This window comes from Heptranchias perlo, chromosome 10 (genome assembly GCF_035084215.1).
Source record: "Heptranchias perlo isolate sHepPer1 chromosome 10, sHepPer1.hap1, whole genome shotgun sequence".
Taxonomy (NCBI): Eukaryota; Metazoa; Chordata; class Chondrichthyes; order Hexanchiformes; family Hexanchidae; genus Heptranchias; species Heptranchias perlo.
This window is the reverse complement of record NC_090334.1, coordinates 62832223-62852412: the sequence shown is the minus strand read 5'-3', so window position 1 is coordinate 62852412 and position 20190 is coordinate 62832223. Positions and strand designations below refer to the sequence as shown.

The window sequence follows — 20190 nt, the reverse complement described above, 5'->3', positions numbered from 1 at the left end:
GTCAAGAAAGTGTTATGAAGTGGGAGTTGCAACAGTCATGTTCTCATACAGGTTCCTCCTTTTAACCTGACTGCTTGACATCAATAAATTTGCACTTCTGAACATCCTTTGTACTCTTGAAAACACACCCATTTTTTGTTCTACAAAACAAAAGAATTGGTATAAAGATAAAATGCGAATGACTCCACCCCTCCTTTAGATCCCAGTGTCATTTACTGTTACCTGTCTCCAGGCTAGTCCTGTGTGACAGAGAGCCATGAGGTATGTTAGAGCAGCACAGGGCGATTTTCTCCTTAGAACCATATCAGTGTAAAGCACAGAAGGGGCCCATTCATCCCATTGTGTCTGTGCTGGCTCTTTGCTAGAGCAGTCTGAAACTATTTCCACTACTCTGCACTTTCATAGCCCTGTGTCTTCCTCTGCTTCAAATGTTTATCTACTTATCTATTCATAAAAGATGCAATAGTCACTGATTCAACTACTCTCTATGGCAATGTACAGAAGAACGTACAAAAGATGATGACAGGAAAAGACCAGCTGGTCCATCACGCCTGCCCCATATAGCCACGATGCCCTAAGTATCGGGATTTACCACACCCACCGACCTCCAGCAGCCATATGATGTCCTGGGAGTGGCAAAAAAAAGATTTTTAAAACCCAAGGGAGAATAAAATCTTTAAAATTACTCTCTGACCCCCTTAGGAAATCAAAACTAGTCCAGGAGAACATATTGACCATGGGAGGAAATAGCGAAGGCTCTGACCATCATTTTCCAATCCTCCCTGGCTACAGGCGTGGTGCTGGAGGATTGGAGGACTGCTAACGTTGTACCGTTGTTTAAAAAGGGAGGAAGAGATAGACCGAGTAATTATAGGCCAGTCAGTCTAACCTTGGCGGTGGGCAAATTATTGGAATCGATTCTGAAGGACAGCATAAATTGTCATTTAGAAAGGCACGGGTTAATCAAGGACAGTCAGCATGGATTTGTTAAGGGAAGGTTGCGTCTGACTAACTTGATTGAATTTTTTTTGAGCAGGTAACAAGAAGGGTCGATGAGGGAAACGCATTTGATGTACATGGATTTATGTTGTACATGGATTTTAGCAAGGCTTTTGACAAGGTCCCACATGGCAGACTGGTCAAAAAAGTAAAAGTCCATGGGATCCAAGGGAAAGTGACTAGTTGGATCCAAAATTGGCTCAGTGACAGGAAGCAAAGTGTAATGGTTGACAGGTGTTTTTGCAACTGGAAGGCTGTTTCCAGTGGGGTCCCGCAAGGCTCAGCACTAGGTCCCTTGCTTTTTGTGGTATATATTAATGATTTGGACTTGAATGTGAGGGGCTTGATCAAGAAGTTTGCAGATGATACAAAAATTGGCCATGTAGTTGATAGTGAGGAGGAAAGCTGTAGACTGCAGGAAGATGTTAATGAACTGGTCAGGTGGGCAGGAAAGTGGCAAATGGAATTCAATGCAGAGAAGTGTGAGGTAATGCATTTGGGGAGGGCAAACAAGGTAAAGGAATACACAATAATTGGGAGGATACTGAGTGGTAAAGAGGAAGAGCGAGACCTTGGAGTGCGTGTCCACAGATTCCTGAAGGTAGCAGGACAGGTAGATAAGGTGGTTAAAAAGGCATATGGGATACTTTCCTTTATTAGCCGAGGCATAGAATATAAGAGCAGGGAGGTTATGCTAGAACTGTATAAAACATTGGTTAGATCACAACTTGAGTACTGCGTACAGTTCTGGTCACCACATTACAGGAAAGGTGTGATTGCACTAGAGAGGGTACAGAGGAGATTTATGAAAGATGTTGCCATGACTGGAGAATTTTAGCTATGAGAAAAGATTGGATAGGCTGGGTTTGTTTTCCTTGGAACAAAGGAGGCTGAGGAGAGATTTAATTGAGGTATATAAAATTATGATGGGACTAGATGGAGTGGATAGGGAGGAACTATTTCCCTTAGCAGAGGGGTCAGTGACCAGGGGGCATAGATTCAAAGTAATTGGTAGAAAGATTAGAGGGGAGCTGAGGAGAATTTTTTTCACCCAGAGGGTGGTGGGGGTCTGGAACTCACTTCCTGAAAGGACGGTAGAGGCAGAAACCCTCAACTCATTTAAAAACTATTTGGATGTGCACTTGAAGTGCCGTAACCTACAGGGCTACGGACCAAGTGCTGGATAGCTCTCTTTCGGCCGGCATGGACACGATGGGCCGAATGGCTTCCTTCTATGTCATAACTTCCCATGATTCTACGAGTTATAGTGTTATTTTACCTATTTTTTTGTATGCTGTCATCTCCACCCCAACAATGTCTTCCTTTCTCTTAACAACTCTGTGTGTAAAGAAGTTCATCTGAACCCCTCTCCTCTCTCTTGGTGACAATTTTAAATTGATGACTCCTTATCACTGACTCCCTAGCCAGAGGAAATTTTCTTTCTCTATTTGCCATATCAAAAATTTCATAATTTTGAAAACCTGTATTAAATCTCTTAGCCTTCACTGCATCAGTGGAAATAGTCCCAGTATCTCAAGTTTCTCCTTATAAATATTGTTTCTCATCTCTAGCATCATCCAGGTGAATCTTCACTGAATGCTCTGTGTCCTATCTATAATGGGAATCCCATATCTGAGCACACTGCTCTAACTGATGTCGTATACAAATTTAGCAGTACCTCATTTTTTGTTGTACTCTGCTACATTTATAAAACTTTTTATGACTTTAATTGACCTGTACTCTTACTTTCAGGGAACTTTGTATTGGATCCCCAAGGTCTCTCTGTTCATCCACATCCTTCAGTGTATTTCCTTGTTTTCCCTCCAGAAATGCAATACCTCACTCTTCTGCATATTAAATTGCATTTACAACCTGTCTGTCATCTTTAAACTAGATGCAGCATATTTATGTAATATATATCTCTGCCCTACCTTCAACCTTCATAACTAGATTTTCCTCTTCATGCCTGAGTGGTCCTACCCTTTCTTTAGCTATTCTTTTACTTTTAATATGCTTATCAATGCCTTTGCTATTCACTTTTCATATTCTCTCCTAGTCTTTTCATATTTAATTTTAATCTCTTTATCCACAGACATCAATTCTTTGAAGCACCCTCTTTTTACCTTATAGGAATATATCTATTTTGTACTTTATCCATCTCATAATTGAAGACTCCCCACTGTGGATCCTTTGTTCTATACGCTCACTTTTCTGTCCAGTTAATTTGGGTCCGATCCCTTTGTATCTATCTCATTGAACTTTGTCTTTTCCTAGTCCCAGCATCCTTACCTTTGACTCTTTTATTATCTGTTTTTATTTTCACATTGACCCTAACTATGTTGTGACTTCTATTTCCCAGTTGTTCTTCTACTCTTGCATCAATTATATAACTCATTTCACTACTTAGAACTAAATCAAGCAATGCTTCTTTCCTCAGACCAGAAACATACTAATCTAGAAAATAGTCCTGCATTCAAAAAAAAACTTTCCCAATTTTGACCACATATGTTACCTTTCTTCTAGTCTACTTTAGGATAGTATTATTGCCCTATTGTTTTTGCATATCTCTCTGAACTGTCTTCAATTCTTTGCCTCTATCATGTCTCTCCTGTTTGACCCATAATGTACATGGAGAAATCCTCTCACTTTCCCTCTCTCCTAATGAGAAGCTTCCAACTTTTGCTCAGTTCAGTCAGGGACTTTCTGCGTGGGTGTGGATCCATTGCTGTGACCTCTGATCCATGCTGTTGCCCATCAGAGCACCACTGCACTTGGAACTAAAAAAAACAGAATGTTCATCAAGTCCAAATTGAGGAATGAATCGTTACAAACTTATAACTTTCCAAATGTACTCTTCTGCATGATACAAAAGTGATATTATTGATGACAGTGTGAACAATGTGTTGGAGACACTGTCCTCGGCACCAGGGAGAGTGAATCACCATGTATCTCCTTTGTCACAATGTGCACAAGTGACATGATGCTTTTCCATTACTTTTTTTTTCCAATGCACTGACTTGTTTCACAAGCCTGGAGGAAAGTTTTTGCCAAATGGTTTGTTAAAGACCGTGTTCTGTTATCTACAGCTCAGAATGCATTTTAACATGCTCCTGCTAAAATCATGGATTCTTCTTCTCTTACAGATGAAAGAGTCTGTTCACCTCCCTTTATGGAACTCAGCAGTCAGTGTGGGGAGGACACTATGGCAGAGATTGAGAAACACAAGCTGACATTCCCATTCAGTAAGTGTTTGGAAAGAAAAACAATACACAAGGGACAGCTGCAGACTTAGTGTGGTTTCTGCTTTTCTGTTAAATATTTGTAATAAATCAGTTCAAACATTTCCTCTAACAATTTTGAAGTGGGCCTTAGTGATTGTAATAAATTTCTTGCGGCAGCTTCTATATAAAGAGAGCATGAATTGTAATTTCATTTTGGAAAAAGTACAAGTAGACTTGCCAAATGGCCTCTAAGAATTTATTTGGACATCTTCTGAAAAGCTGGGGGGGACCACCCTGTCTTTGTCCTGGTCCCATCATCACTTCCCACCCTCAGAAATAGTTCTTTTCAGAATTAAAAAATGTTGCCTTGGAAAGTTCCTATTTATTTTTTCCGACTTTCCTCCTGACCTTTCCTCATGCCCAGCAGAGTTTGTGGATGATCTGCTCCCAATCTCTCACTGGCTTTCAAGAGAAGCATGAGGGCAGCCTGTGAGTGCTTGATCCGCTATTGTTTTATTTCTTTATTCCTCCCTCCTAATGCAGACATGCCTGGCCTTGACTTGACCCTGTTTTGGCCAAGCTAAGATCTAAAATTCATTCTGCAGGGAGTCATGGACATAAACCACCTCGCATCATGTCACACTGCACGGTGTGCTGGAGCCCCACCGTACAAAATGTTACCCTCCCCAACCGTTCCTTCTTTAGAAGTTACCTCCCTTTGAAACTGTAGCACCTGAGATAATGAGATATTGAAGTGCCTCCAGGTCTGGAATTTTATTCTTTTTCAGTTCATCGTTTTATTTCTGCTGCCGCCCCATTTTAATTTAAATCTCCCCTCCCTCAGTTCCCCTCCCCAGCACGGTGCCATGTACTATTCCACAGCTGAGAGGGCAGGTAGATGATTGTGCCCAGGCCTCTGCCAGTGCTGTTCAGTGACTGCTCAACAAGAGGTGGGCGAGAGTGACCCCTGTTAACCTGCCTCCTGATATTTTGTATGTTTAATTTATAATAAATAATGAGTACATCTCTCTGGGATGTAGAGACTCTCCTCCACTCACTCCATCCCCCTGACAGCACAGTGCCCTTCTACTGTACCTGCCCCTCGGTATTTTGGTACTGTGCAAATTGTCTGGCACAGTGCCACGGTTTCCCCCTAGTGGTGCATTCCTGACCTTTGGTGTGTTATGGGACAGCAGGAAGTCCTGTGCCACTTCACCTCTTTGAATAGGGAAATGTTAATCCCCTCACGTTCACCTGTGCCGGTTCCTCTTGGTTACTGCTGTGTATTTCTCGGTTATTGTGTCTCACAATTGGATTTTTTGTTGATGAATGGTATTGTTTCTGGGATTAGACCTTTCCTCGTACAACCTAGTTTGGGGGAGGAGGGGAGATTGTCAGGCTGTTGTCTTTGTCACTCCATTCATTTTAATGATCTCCTTTTCCTTTGTAGTTTGCAAAACTAGAGTGGCACACGGCACCAACTCTCATGAGGTGAGTAACAACAAAACACAAAAATTTGTAAGAAATTACTTAGCTATACTGGGACCCAGTTTATTTGCAAGATTTCCCCATTCTTGAATGTATGTATGAACCAGTTGAGAACTGAAAGATCCTTGTTACAGTTTTCTTAAAAGAATCTGTATTTGATCCATCTGTTCCTCTAACATAATAGTGAAGAGCTTACTGCTTCTAACCCAGTGATGAGTGGCAATGAGGTGTAAGAATGTGAACAAATGCAACAGTATCCATTTTGTCAAGGGAAGCTTTCACTGAGGCCTAGACTACCTGTACACCAGTGGGCTTTGAGATACTTATTTAAACCATTCCTGATCCATTTTGATCATGTATATCCTGTTAACTATATGTATTAATGCTGCCAGAGCTTATAGGCGCTAAAGCACTGAATACATCCTCCCTGTTACAATCACGAGTACAAGGCTGGTTAGCAACTGTTGACTCCTATAATCTGTGCTGCGCAGCAGTGTCAGTGAAGGTTGGAGCAGACAAATTGCACAACTCTCAGGTTGTTCTGCAAGAGCTACAGAATGTTAGCTTCTGACAAAGATCGTTTCAGGGTTTCCAAACATTCATTTGCAATGTGGGTGGAGCTATTCAGTTAAAAAGAAAGACTGGCATTCATATAGTGTCTCGTGTCTCTCAGCAAAGTCTCGAAGAGCTTCACACATGTGAATTATTTTTTAAATGCGGTAACTGTTATACGTGTACACAGGGCAGCCATTTTGCATTCCTAAAAGAGATGAATGACTAGTTAATCTGTCTTTTTTTGGTAGTGTTGGTTAATGGAGGAATGTGATGTTGGAAGTTTAACTTCCATCTGAACTACCAAAACAAGCAAACCAGCCCTTGGTTCAAAATCTCATCTGGAAAACGTCTCTTCCAACAATGCAGTACTACCCTGAAGTGTCAGCCTAGATTATAAACTCAAGTCTTGGTGAGGGGCTCAAATGCAGAATGTTCTGACTCAGACAAGAGCTTGACTAAATTAGCTAAGCTGCTAATACAAGGAGGGTAATTTTGACTTTGGGCGATGGTGTAACACAGGCGATCTCTGATCAGCCACCTGTTGTACAGCTCTCCGTTGAAGGCGATGGAAATGAAAATTGGGAGAGATGTATAACAGCTGGCTGATTCGATATCGCTCGTTTTACACTATCGCCAAAATGTCAAAATTACCCCCAAGATGTGGAGTTTATTAAAAGGTTGAGGTTACTCCTACAATACAGGAAGTATTTCCCATGTATCAGCCCATCATTAGGACAAGCCATTTGGCGTGGTGCCTTCTAACACAAACTCCCACAAATTTCTACTTTTGCCCCATGCAATTTGTTGCCCGATTACCGCAATTGTGCACAAAAAGTCTCAGAGGTAGTGAAAATGCCTGTTTCTGAGCAATGAATCACTTGCCCTAATTGTTTTCTGTTTGAGCGCATCTTGTTGCACTCCTGACATTCTCTCATAGAATTCTGAGAGTTGCTTTAAAGCAGTTTGCCCTTTAAGAACTTCAATTCCTCAGAGAGCGTCGCTAAAGGCTTCACGGCCTTGGTCCCTGTTTTCGTTGGCTTGTCGCTTGGGAGAACGTTGGAGCTTGGGATTCTTTCATGGAGATATTTATTCTTAAAATAGTGATAGTTCTGTTGCTATGGTAGTGAGATCGAGGAGATCTTGGGTAACATCTGGCCAAAAGCACATCAACCCTCCCTCTGCAGTTAATTGGATGAGGTCCAGTTCAAATCTACAGATAGTTCCTACGACAGCCCTAAAGTCTCATGTAAAGTACCCGGACATGCAGCTTTGTTTAATAGCAGTGAAGAACAAGGCACGCTATTCGGGCGTGCTCAGCACTCCAGCTCTTCTGGAAATCTCTCAATCTTCTGAACAGTTGGATAAAACATTTTGAAACAGACTTGGAGGAGCCACAGTTAAGGATGAGGGCTTGTTTAATTTGCATTTGGATGTTTGATTTGGCTGCAGAAGCTCCAAATATGGGTCTGTTTGTAAGATTATCAGGGAATGTACAAAAGTGTGTCACCACAAGGCTGAAACCCGAAGAACACTTACTGCGCTTATTTGACAATCAGTTTGAACTTAAATAATTTGAAGGGATCCAGAACATACTGTCCCAATGCCACTGGTAATCCGATGCTACCCCTCCCCCTGAACTAGCAGGAAACAGACTGTCACCGGTGGACCACTGCATCTACTCACCTACTGTAGCCCACTACAAGAAGGGAACTTATGAAGGCATTTGGCGGTGGTTGGGTTGAGGGGGGGGTGGTGGAATCACAAGAGGATAAGGGTGCCACCATATCTTTTAAATCCATTAGTCAGTCCAAATACAGACTCCAGGACTTGGACTGAACTTCCCTATCTTGGGTCACATTGGCTTGGGATGTCGAGCTGTTCATTGAAGCAGTTGTAAAACCAGCAGCACCCTTCTATAGGTGCAAGAGTTATAAGTAAAGGAGGAAAAAACATTGGCGATGGAATCCGCCACATTGAATGGAGGTGGCCTACGTGTCGAGACGTGGTAAAGGCAGGGGAGTGTTACTCCAGCATGAGGAGGCACTGATTGTTATCATCACATAGAGTTTCCCTTGACATGTAAGACTCCGCATGCATATTTCATGGAATTTTTAAAGATAAATTTACTGCTGATAATGCTAACTCTTGACCTGAGCCTATTAATAATACTTTTGAGACTTCAACTCCAGCTTCAATGTACTGGCATCCTTGAACTGTAAATTCCACCCCACCCACTCCAGGGGATCCAACTGCCCCAGACATCGTGTCCTTGGACAGAATTATTGCTGTCTTCCAGCTTTCCTTCTTCATCACGAACTGTGAGGGACGAATTGTTGCTGTTTGTTTCTGGCAGCCCCATTGAATAGGACCATTCATGGTTTCTGCATTCTTAAAACTGTGGGAGGGATCACACTGCTATAAAAAGCAAATAGTACAAATGAAAGATGTACAGTTGGGGCATTGTCCTGGGAAGTACGTCACACCCTGCACTCGGGAGGAGAGTTTGCTCGCTATCCTCTCCGAGCTCTGACCCTCAGCGCTTTCATCTATGGTTACAGGTGACATGGAGGGAGTTGGGGGGGGGGTAGGATTTAACTTACAGACTGTTCAAAATCCAGATTGGGCGGGGGGAAGAGGAGAAGAGAGAGGGGGTTATTTCTATTCAGGCTCCATCAATATCATCATGCTGTTTTGCCTCTTTTTCCGGAGCAGTGTGTCAAACACAGAAATGGATGTTAGTTTCAGAATGGATACACAAAGCATGCATATAAATATTGAACAAAAAAACAGGAGTGGAGAAGGAGGGGTAGAGAATGGAAAAGAGTGAAGTAGAGCAGTACAGACTGGAAAAGAGTGGGAAAGAGTGGGGAGAAGAGGTACAGAGTGGAGAAAGAAAAACTGTGATGTGGAGATGCCGGTGATGGACTGGGGTGGACAAATGTAAGGAGTCGCACAACACCAGGTTATAGTCCAACAGTTTTATTTGAAATCACAAGCTTTTGGAGCTTTGCTCCTTCGTCAGATGAAATCCTTCACCTGACGAAGGAGCAAAGCTCCGAAAGCTTGTGATTTCAAATAAAGAAAAACTGGACACTTTAAATAAGCAAATCTCTCTTCTCTCTTCTATGTGATTGGCCCCAATAAAGGTTTTTTTTCTATTCAAACATTTCTTGCATCTCCTTTTTGTTGAGCATTAGACTGCTCTTTAAGGTATTCTTTCCCTTTTCTCTTGGGGCTTAAGTTAATACTACTTCAGGGCAGACAACCTGTGCCCACCCCTCTGCCAGTGCTGCTCTGAAGCCTGCTGTTAGGAGGAGTGTCGCAGTTATCTGGGGCCAGTGTGGTAATAGACCTACAAAATTTTTGTAGTTTTAGTCTATGGTTTTCTATTTTATTTTAACAATTTCCTTTTGTTGTGAAATAGTTTTGTTTTTAATCAACAACTTTGTTAGTGAAGATTTGTTATCATGGTAGCTAATGGAAGCCATACTTGCCTGATGTGACTCTCTCCCCGATTTCACGGCCGTCTGTGATGATGATGCTGTCAGCCTCAGTGCTGTGGAGAACTGCGGTCCGAAATCCAGGCATTTCTACAAGGAGAAGGAGTGAGGGAAAATCAGAGGCAGATTATCACTGGGTAGCTAACTCGGCCCTTCTTACCCCCTTACAGCCACTGTAGAGCAGAACTGGTGACGGTCAACCAGCAGGTTACCCATCTACCCCCTCAGGCACAGCAAGTCATGTGTGGAATGTTTTAAAGAAAAGAGCTATAATTCAATGAGATTGTTCTGCTGTCATCCCAAAAACCACTATACTGACCAAAGACTTCAAAATAAAATTTCATTTTGGGGGTATGGGCATTGCTGGCAAGGCCAGAATTTATTACTCATCCCTCGTTATCCTTCAGAAGGTGGTAGTGGGCCTTCTTGAACCGCTCCAGTCCATGTGATGAAAGTGCTGCCACAGTGCTAATAGCCAGTTCCAGAATTTTGACCCAGTAACAATGAAGGAATGGTGATATATGCCCAATTCGGGATGGCGTGTGACTAGGAGGGGAACTTGGAGGTGATGGTGTTCCTGTGCACCTGCTGCCCATGCCCTTCTAGGTGGTGGAGTTCGCAGGTGTGGGAGTACTCTTGTGGTGAATGGCAACATTCAATTGTCTTGTGTCTAACTCCATGCCCCCTCCCTGTTATTCCACTGTAATTTGCTCAGATGCAAATTTTCCCTTTTTGATAAGGGTTCAGTCATTCCAGTGCATGAAGTCCTCTTTTTTCTTTTGGAGGAAAACTAGATTGGAACAGCAACACTGTGTCTATAGTTGGTTTCAGAAAAGTATGTTTAAATTGGGGCTGTGAGCGTGTCATGATGGGAGTTTGTTTATTGCCTTAGTTAAAATAAAACAGGCCTTTCAGCCAGGGCCTTGCTCGTGCTGGCTTCTAACTGTGAGGTTGCCTCAGGCAGTGAGGGATGCCCACAGGCAGGATCCTCTCAGGAAATCAACTCAAATATTTTCATTCTCAGATTAACTGGGGCTTAAGGTAGAATACCCAAGGATGTGAAGGATGCCTGCAGGCAAGAAAGACCCTTTGATCAAGGACCTCAAAAATGCCTCTGATGGTGTAACAAATCATTATAATTTTTTATTTAGTGACTGAGACAAAGGATGGCTGTGGATAAAACTCTGGTAAATCTGCAGGCACCTTAATGAGTGCTTTAGATCTTTCAATGCTTGGAGTTTATGATTCCAGTAAAATTTGATGCATTTTAAGTATTAGCAATTTAAAATCTATATTCTCCGAGGACTTAAAAGCATTGTGAAAATTTCCACCAAGCTTTAAATTCTGATTTTTAAGAAAAGGAAAGTTATTCTGCGTAAGCTGTGGGGGAAGAGGGGTGAAATGTGCAAAACATTTTCACTGGGACTGGTACAGGTGGAGCGGGGCGGATTGTTAGAGTGCCAATGTATTCCATTTTGGTGTGTCACATGTTTAATTTGCCCCCCCCTCAGGCTCTTTCCCCGTGAGGAGGTGCCAGGCAGTGATCGGGCATTGTCCCACATGAAGGAAAAGTCATTGAGAATCTCACCCAGAGGTTGCCCTTTACAGATTGGTTCTGAGTCATATTGTCAGGGACAGCTTACCTGCCCACTTGTTATATTTGTGTGTGACAAAGGGAGGAAAACAACAGGAAAAATGGAGGGAGATCACCTTCAAAAGAAGGAATACTTTCACCCTTGGTGAGACCTGCAGTCACAAGTGAGATTAGGTCAGTCAAAACTAGTGCAACTCTAGGTTGGGAAAGTTTCCTCAGACACAGTGCCTAATAATGTGTATTGTGGTGCCTTTTTATTATCCAAACAATGTGTGTTGTCTTAAAACCAAAGAAATGATTCAAGTAACATATTATTGTGATGCACTGTGAATTGAAAGGTAGCAAATATAACCCCGCTATTCAAGAAAGGAGGGAGAGAGAAAACAGGGAACTATAGGCCAGTTAGTCTGACAGTAATAGGGAAAATGCTAGAATCTATTGTTAAGGACTTAGTAACAGGGCACTTAGAAAATCATAATATGATTAGGCAGTCAACATGGTTTTATGAAAGGGAAATCGTGTTTGACAAATGTATTAGAGTTTTTTGAGGGTGTAAGTAGCAGGGTAGATAAGGGGGAACCAGTGGATGTAGTATATTTGGATTTTCAAAAGGCATTCGATAAGGTGCCACACAAGAGTTTGTTATACAAGGTTAGGGCTCATGGGGTTGGGGGTAATATATTAGCATGAATTGAGAATTGATTAACGGATAGAAAACAGAGTAGGAATAAACGGGTCATTTTCGGGTTGGCAGGTTGTAACTAGTGGAGTGCCGCAAGGATCAGTGCTTGGGTCTCAACTGTTTACACTCGGTCCCCTCATCTAAGTCATTGATATATATTGTAATGTATTCAAGTTTGCTGATGATGCGAAAGTAAGCTATAAGGAGGACGCGAAGAGACTGCAAAGGGATATAGACAGGTTAAGTGAGTGAGCGAGAAGGTGACAGATGGAGTATAATGTGGGGAAATGTGAAATTATCCATTTTGGTAGGAATAATAGAAAAGCAGAATATTTTTGAAAAGGTGAGAGACTTAAAAATGTTGGTAGTCAGAGAGATTTCGGTGTCCTTGTACACAAATTACAGAAAATTAACATGTCGGTATAGCAAGCAATTAGGAAGGCAAATGGTATGTTAGCCTTTATTGCAAAGGGTTTGGAGTATAAGAGTAAGGAGGTTTTGCTGCAATTATATAGGGCTCTGGTGAGACCACACCTGGAGTACAGTGTACAGTTTTGGTCTCCTTATCTAAGGAAGGATATACTTGCCTTAGAGGGGGTGCAACGAAGGTTCACTGGATTGATTCCTGGGATGAGAGGGTTGTCCTATTAGGAGAGACTGAGTAGAACCGGCCTATGTTCTCTGGAGTTTAGAAGAATGAGGCGTGATCTCATTGAAACATATCAGATTCTTAGAGGGCATGACAGGGTAGATGCTGAGAGGCTGTTTCCCCTGGCTGGAGAGTCTGGAACTAGGGGGTCATAGTCTCAGGATAAGGGGTCGGCCATTTAGGACCGAGATGAGGAAAAACTTCTTCACTCAGAGGTTTGTCAGTCTTTGGAATTCTCTACCCCAGAGGGCTGTGGATGCTCAGTCGTTGAGTATATTCAAGACTGAGATCAATAGATTTTTGGACTCTAAGGGAATCAAGGAATATGGGGATTTGGCGGGAAAGTGGAGTTGAGGTCGAAGATTAGCCATGATCTTATTGAATGGCAGAGCAGGCTCGAGGGGTCATATGGCCTACTCCTGCTCCTATTTCTTATGTTCTTATATAATAGAACCTGATCATATTTCAGGCAGAAATGATCACACTTCCTCATTTTCCCATTGGGATAACTCTGATCTGAATGCTTTAGATTTGCAGACATGTGTAATCTGACTATCTCTGAACCCTTCTACGTTTGGGATAGTTGGAGAACGTTTGATACCTTTGTTGATCTTTGCTGTTCGGGCCTGCGGCTATAGAATTAGGCTGTCGCAGTGCTCTGGATTGGTGTCCCTCTTCTGTCCCCACTTTTCTCAACTTTAAGTCCTGGTGTCACACTACACCCATCTTGGAGCCTATACAAAGTCGTGGGCATCACCTGCTATGTAACGGACATACCTGCACAAGGATATCACAGCTGCTGCTGACAAATGATTTATGTAGTAACAGGAGATTTCCTCCTGTAAATGATACAATCAGGGGCTTGCATATACTTTTGGCTGGCTACTTTATATAGCAGATAATCACAGTGTGGGTTCCCTTACTTCCAACTGCTAGATCGGTGAGTGTAGAAGAGACATGTGATGTGTTCTGCTTGTAGCTCTTGGACATGCCACCAGATGGCACTGGAATCCCAGTCGGCCATATGCTGTATATTAGCAAAAACACGTATGAGAAGTGTGCTGACTGGTTAGAAAAAAAAGATTTCTTTTGGGGAGAGAAAAATAACTCGTATTTAAATGATTATCTACATTGGCCAATTTTTTTGTGAAGGCAGGAATTCTTTCTGCTATGGAGAGTGGGAGAGTATTTTAATATGTTGATCATTCTTTCCCAATCTGTTTTAATGTTTGCTCTCCGCACAGATGGTAGGTGTGTTGGAGGTTGTTATAATTGGGCGTTCCGGCCTACCTCAGTAACTGGCTGTGTCATACGCTGTGAAAGCATTTACATTTTGTCACTTCAGTCAAAAATGAAAAAGGTTTCTCATGGCTGTTGAGAAAATATTAGCAATGAACAAATGCGCTCTAGGATTTTTTTTAAAAAACTGTTTATTTTTGAATTTAGTTAATAATGACATGATACAGGCTGTAATGATAAATAATTGGCCAATCCTACAGCAGTAGTTTAAATGACAAACGAGAGCATTCCAAGCACTCAGTGACAGGGAATCCAAGAGGACAACACAATTAGCTGGAGAGGCTCTCTGAAATAGGATACTGAGATGGTGCCGACCTCTTGTCTGAAAATGTGAATGAAGAGAGTTGCTCAGGACCATAGAAAACAGAAGAAAATCTTTAGGCCCATAGTGACGGTCCTGGCTGTTTGTTGGAGCAACCACAATTAATCCCGCATCCTGCTGTCTTTTCATCTGCTTCATTTCGGAGGGTGGGGGGGGATGGGAATAGGGGAGATGAGTATTCTCGGGGATAAATAAGTCTCCTTGCAAGGCTGCTGTGGGTTTTTTATGCCTAAATCTACTTTGATATTTGACTAAATTTGTAGAAAAATCTTACCTGCCAGAAGTTAAGTGGTTCTTTTCTGAAAATATACATTTTAGAAATCTGAAGAAAATTCACCTCATGGTTTAGCAGAAATGGGCAAAGGTACTATTCAGCTTTCAGTTGTTTAGTTCTAAGACAATCTGTCCTGATCTCGCGCTACATGTCACTCACAGGCTTAGATTTCTGAGAGCAAGGTTCTACCCAATCTATCAGTCGAAGATGGCATGAAGTGAGTGAGGACGCTAAAACCAATATAGAAGAGAGAGCTTTATCACCCTAAAATATAAAATCGGCATTAGAAAACCGCAAAATATTAATCCTTATATGTTTACTTATTTGTGTGTTGGTCTTGGCCCAGTGGTAACTCTCTCGTCTCTGAATCAGAAGGTCGTGGTTCAAGCCCACTCCAGATACTTGAGCACATAATCTAGGCTGACACTCCAGTGCAGTACTGACGGAGTGCTGCACTGCTGGAGGTGCTGTCTTTCGAATGAGTTGTTAAACTATCTCTCTGCCCTGCCCTGTCTGCCCACCCGGTGGATGTGAACGATCCCATTGCACTATTCGAAGAAGAGCAGGGGAATGCTATCGGTGTCCTGGCTAACATTTATCCCTCAACCAAAATCACTAAAACAGATTACTCTGGGTCATTTATCTGTGGGAGCTTGCTGTGCAAATTTGGTGTTTCCCTACATTACACCAGTAATTACCCTTCAAAAGTACTTAATTGGCTGTGAAGTGCTTTGACACGTGCTGGGGACATGAAAGGCGATATATCAATGCAAGTTCTTTCTTGCCTGATTATGAACCATGACTTTTTATGAATAAAAAACCCAGGCAAAGGCTAAAACCAAAAGAGTAAGATATAGCCAAGGTTGAGAACAGATAAGCTAAATCAAGAAGTGGTGCTTAGGTGATGGTAAGTAATAAAAGCCTGAAGATTGTAAGAAGGAAGGACTGAGAAAGGTACAAAGGGCCATAGATATGAGATCTGGAGAAAGAATGAGTTAAGAGTAGCAGATGGTCCATATAATTTTATATGATATAAACTATTTGTTTCTACAGATGGCAATTATTTTCAGTGAAGGTGGTTTGAAAGACATAAAGCCCCAGTGTGTTATCCAGAGCTTTATAAACCACAACGCAGTTCTCTACAAAGTGTTTGTTGTTGGAGAGTCGTACACTGTGGTTGAACGGCCTTCACTGAAGAACTTCTCTACTGGCGTTTCAGGTTAGTTACAGGAGAGTTTGGATGAGAAAAGTTCAATTTCCTGCCTGCAGTTCCTGCTTTGTTCCCCTAAGCACCCCTCATGTTGTTCAATTGTTGAACCTGCAACCCATTAACCAAGGGCCATGATTTAGACTGAACTTGTTTGCGTCCTTTCCCTGACTGGGCCCAGTATCAAGTATGGAACACAGGATGCCACATTTACACCACCTAATGGTCATCTCACACAAGGTGTGAGTGAAATCCAATCCATCCCTAAATTGGGCTATGCCAGGATAAGTATCAGGAATGCTGTCTTCTTACCCTGACCTCACTCCCTCAATATTAGAGGTTAATAGAGTCATAGAGTCATACAGCACGGATAGAGGCCCTTCGGCCCATCGTGTCCGCACCGGCCATCAAGCCCTGTCTACTCTAATCCCATATTCCAGCATTTGGTCCGTAGCCTTGTATGCTATGGCATTTCAAGTGCTCATCCAAATGCTTCTTGAATGTTGTGAGGGTTCCTGCCTCCACAACCCTTTCAGGCAGTATATTAATGTCGGGAGTGCTTTATCCTCACTCCATACCCAGTCCCTCGGTGATAAATACTTTCGATGCCCTCTTACTCTCCCTGAGCCTGGAGATGTGATGGAGTGAAGCACGGCCAACTGGATTAGGAGTTCAATAAATCAGCTATTATTCTAAAAAATCCCATGAAGGGATGAGATTACATTATATTCTCTTTTTTTTAAAGAAAAAGTATGTCTATGATGAACTGTCCCTTTAAAGGGCTTTGTGCAGATGTTAATTTTTGTCAAATTTCTATTGCTTACAGACAGAAAAACAATATTCTTCAACAGTCACAACGTCTCAAAACCAGAGTCCTCATCTGATTTAACAGCAGTAAGTACTAACTCTTGACCCCCTACATTTTTCTGATTTTTCTTTTTCTTTTGAAGTTAAACACTCACCCTGTGCTCCCCTTTGGGAAAGCTGTGCTGTTGAAAAATGAAAATGTTATTTTCTGGTTTAACTCGTGCCTTATTGCTCCCCAACGAATTAATCACACTCCATTATTTTTTGGTTTGGGGTGGGGGCGGTGGTGATGGAAGAGGAAGAAATGAGACATTGTTTACCTGCCATAATTATCTTCCTATCTGATGACGCAAAGGTTGACAGAATGTTCAACCACATGGTGTCCGTAAGCTCAGCTGCAAAGAAGCCTCAGCATGCTTGTGTCTTAGCTAGCGATCCTGTCGTAGTACAAACTTCATGTGGTAACAACCTAGCTGGATGCAAAGCAAAGTTGACCATTGGTGTTTGGCACTGCAACAATCTAAAAGCCTCCTTTTACAATGGAGCCAGAAACCCAAGTGGCAACAGTGCTTATTGCTTCGAAAGAGGCCTGTGGGTTTGATGTATCATGTTTGTTTGACCTATGAATCACAGGGCAGGCAGTAACTATGTGGTCCTGCAGAGATCATCCAGAAAGACGTAAACTTTTCTGATCCCTTTGCCAAACTACAGAAGAAGCAATCGAATGGATGTATGTGCTGGGTCACACTGCCACTCTATATAACAGAGCCTTTCCTGGGATTACAGGATCAGTTAAGGATTTTGCAGGAACTCGTTCTAATGTGGTGTGGAAGCCGTTTCCCCATTACTGCCACTGGGCTCCTCAAGCGCATTACTTAATTTTATTGTTCCGACTAGTTTTGGCTGCCCGCAGGTTCCTGGCAATTTGAAAGGCCAATGGGAGAGATGTTTTCCACTGTTGCGTCTACTGCTCTTTAGAAATGGCCATTTAAAACTGACAGAAAACCCGGAAATAGGCTGAAACCACGTTTTCCCTCCCTGCGCATCTCCCTGTTTTCCACCAAAAAAATAATGGGATTAAAACTGGTAAGGATTTTATTTTTAATCTGGTTTTGGTTGCTAAGGCCTTGTCAATCAGCTCTCATTGAGAGATGTGGCACATTTCTGCCGGAGAGAAGCAAAACGACCTGGAATGAGCTCAGCTGCTGAATGGTAGCAGTTTAATTCTGGGTCAATGTGGATTTTGTTGCTGTGGCTACATTAACTGGTTCAATGTCACCATTGATGGGTTGTTCTGGAAGCTAACCACCCACCTGCTACACTGGGTTGTTAAAAAGTCTACTGTAATGGGCTCACTGGCGCATAATCAGCTGAGTGGCAATGAGGTCCAGAGCACTTTGAACCAATCAGCAGTGAACTGTTTAAAATTTCAGCTGCATATTTTACTGTCCCCAATGGGGAAATCACTCCTAATTTAGAAGTTGAAATAAGCCATTATAAGTACAAAGAAAGCCACAATTAAACCAGCAATTCATATGAATATAACTTTCAATACAAACAACACAAGCATTTGATGCAGACAGGTCTTTAAAAAACTTGCAACGTAGTTTATTCTTTTGTTTCTGATCTCAAATAGGTTGATTACACTCTTAAAAACAAAGTCCTTGGTTCCATGAGTTTTCTGTTTTTTTTTGGTGGGGAGGGAGGAAGTGTTTAGTCATGATGTGGGGAAGGCTTGATAGACCAGCTGGTCTTTTCCTGCCCGTCAATCTTGTATGTTCGCATGTTATACCATAGATTTCAAAATCCAGAACTGGCCTCATCACTGGGGCTATAGAAAGTCACTGCTCTGCCTAATTTCCCACTGTCGAGAACTGGGTTACAGTCCATTTAAATGGCTGTTAAACCAGCAGGAGGGGCGCGAATTGAGCATTATTGCAGCTGATTCCTGATGAGCTGGTGTCTGCCAGTAATTTGCATTTCTATTTGCAACGTTTAAATAAATAAATAAACGCACAATTAACACCAAAAGTGGAGAACATTCCTCTGGTGTATTTTCATTTCCCATTCAACAGGCTTCACCTATGGGTAGTGGAAGCTGACAGTCTGTTGAAATGGACAGACTATTTAAATCAACCCATCAAAATAATTTCTCTCTACTCTGAAATTCCTCTCTACTACTTCGAGATATATGTACTGCAGTGTTTGTAGAACAAAAATTAAAATGTAATTTTTGTTGGAAAGCCCAATGTATCTCTAGTGAATGAATAAAGATAGAAAAAAATATCTAAAATTCAGAGTTATTTCTAATGAAATGTACAACAAGTAGATATAGTATCTTTCTTTACAAATTGCGGGACGCCTTAAGCTTTACATAAGAAATAGGAGCAGGAGTAGGCCATACTGTCCCTCGAGCCTGCTCCGCCATTCAATACGATCATGGCTGAGCTTCTACCTCAACTCCACTTTCCCACCCTACCCCCATATCCCTTGATTCCCTTAGTGTCCAAAAATCTCTGTATTTTGCCATTCAAATGCTTGTTGTCTAGCAAGTAGCACAGTTAAAATAGTTGCATTTCAGGATGCTTATTCAGGTGATTGATTTGCTTGTTTAATACACCCTCTGTCATGTAAAAGTGTCATATATACTTGGTTTATAAATGTGGAATTGTGTCAGGAAACCCCTGAGTTTTGTTTCCTATTAATTGAATCAGAAGCCTTTGAAACCACCCTGGTTGACTGGCTGTTTGTGCTCTTTCCAGCTCGATGTAGTGGAAGGCGTCTTCAGGCCCCCAAGTGATGAAGTCATCAGAAAAATATCCAGGACACTGCGTGAAGCACTTGGCATATCCCTGTTTGGCATTGACGTAATCATCAATAACCAGACTGGTCAGCATGCCGTCATCGATATTAATGCATTCCCAGGTAAACAGCTTTTTTGTATCTTTTTAAGAGACACATTTCTGCTTAATGCTGCAAAGTCACGTTCCAATTTGCCAACATTCCCAAGTTACTCGAGAGTCCGGTGATTCGTCGAAGTTTTCTAAGTGCATGTATTTCATGTGGGAAATTTGTATGTGTTTGTCCATACATTTAAATTTCCCTTGTGAAGTGGGAACAAATCTGCAAATCCTGGGACTCGCGATAGTGTTGACAACACTGTACACTGAAGAGAGACTTTGAGTGTTTCAAGTTTGTAGTCTTGTTGGTGAAATCATCCTTTTTATAAGAAGAGAGAGTTTTAATAAACCAGGAAAGAAAAAGATGGCTATGCATTTAAAAAGAAACAGCATGTCTGATTTTGCTTCTGTCAGCTTACAACTGAAGTAGTTTCCTATGGCTGATGTTTATAAGTGGACGTATACTTGGTAGAAAAACAAAAGTACTGGTATGCACACCAACATGCAGCTTGTGTGTTTGGCATATCTAAATGATTTTTAAAAAGAAATCTTTTCATACATCACCGGCAATATGAAAACCTCTATAGTTGCAGTCAGGGCAAAAGCAGGTGACAGGCAGGGTAGAGCTGGCCACAATGTTTTTTGTCACTTCAAATTCACTTTCAACTCTGACATAGTTTATAACCATGCTGT

The 20190-nt window shown here is 41.9% G+C and overlaps 1 protein-coding gene across 1 annotated transcript in view; it reads left to right on the top strand.

Moving 5' to 3' along the window:
* itpk1a (inositol-tetrakisphosphate 1-kinase a) overlaps window positions 1–20190 on the top strand; it is a 199805-nt gene that overhangs the window by 167034 nt on the left and 12581 nt on the right. Inside the window, exons 6-10 of the mRNA XM_067991937.1 lie at window positions 4143–4241; window positions 5671–5711; window positions 15637–15802; window positions 16617–16684; window positions 19360–19522. Coding sequence (XP_067848038.1) covers window positions 4143–4241; window positions 5671–5711; window positions 15637–15802; window positions 16617–16684; window positions 19360–19522 — 537 coding nt within the window. The remainder of the gene's footprint in view (window positions 1–4142; window positions 4242–5670; window positions 5712–15636; window positions 15803–16616; window positions 16685–19359; window positions 19523–20190) is intronic.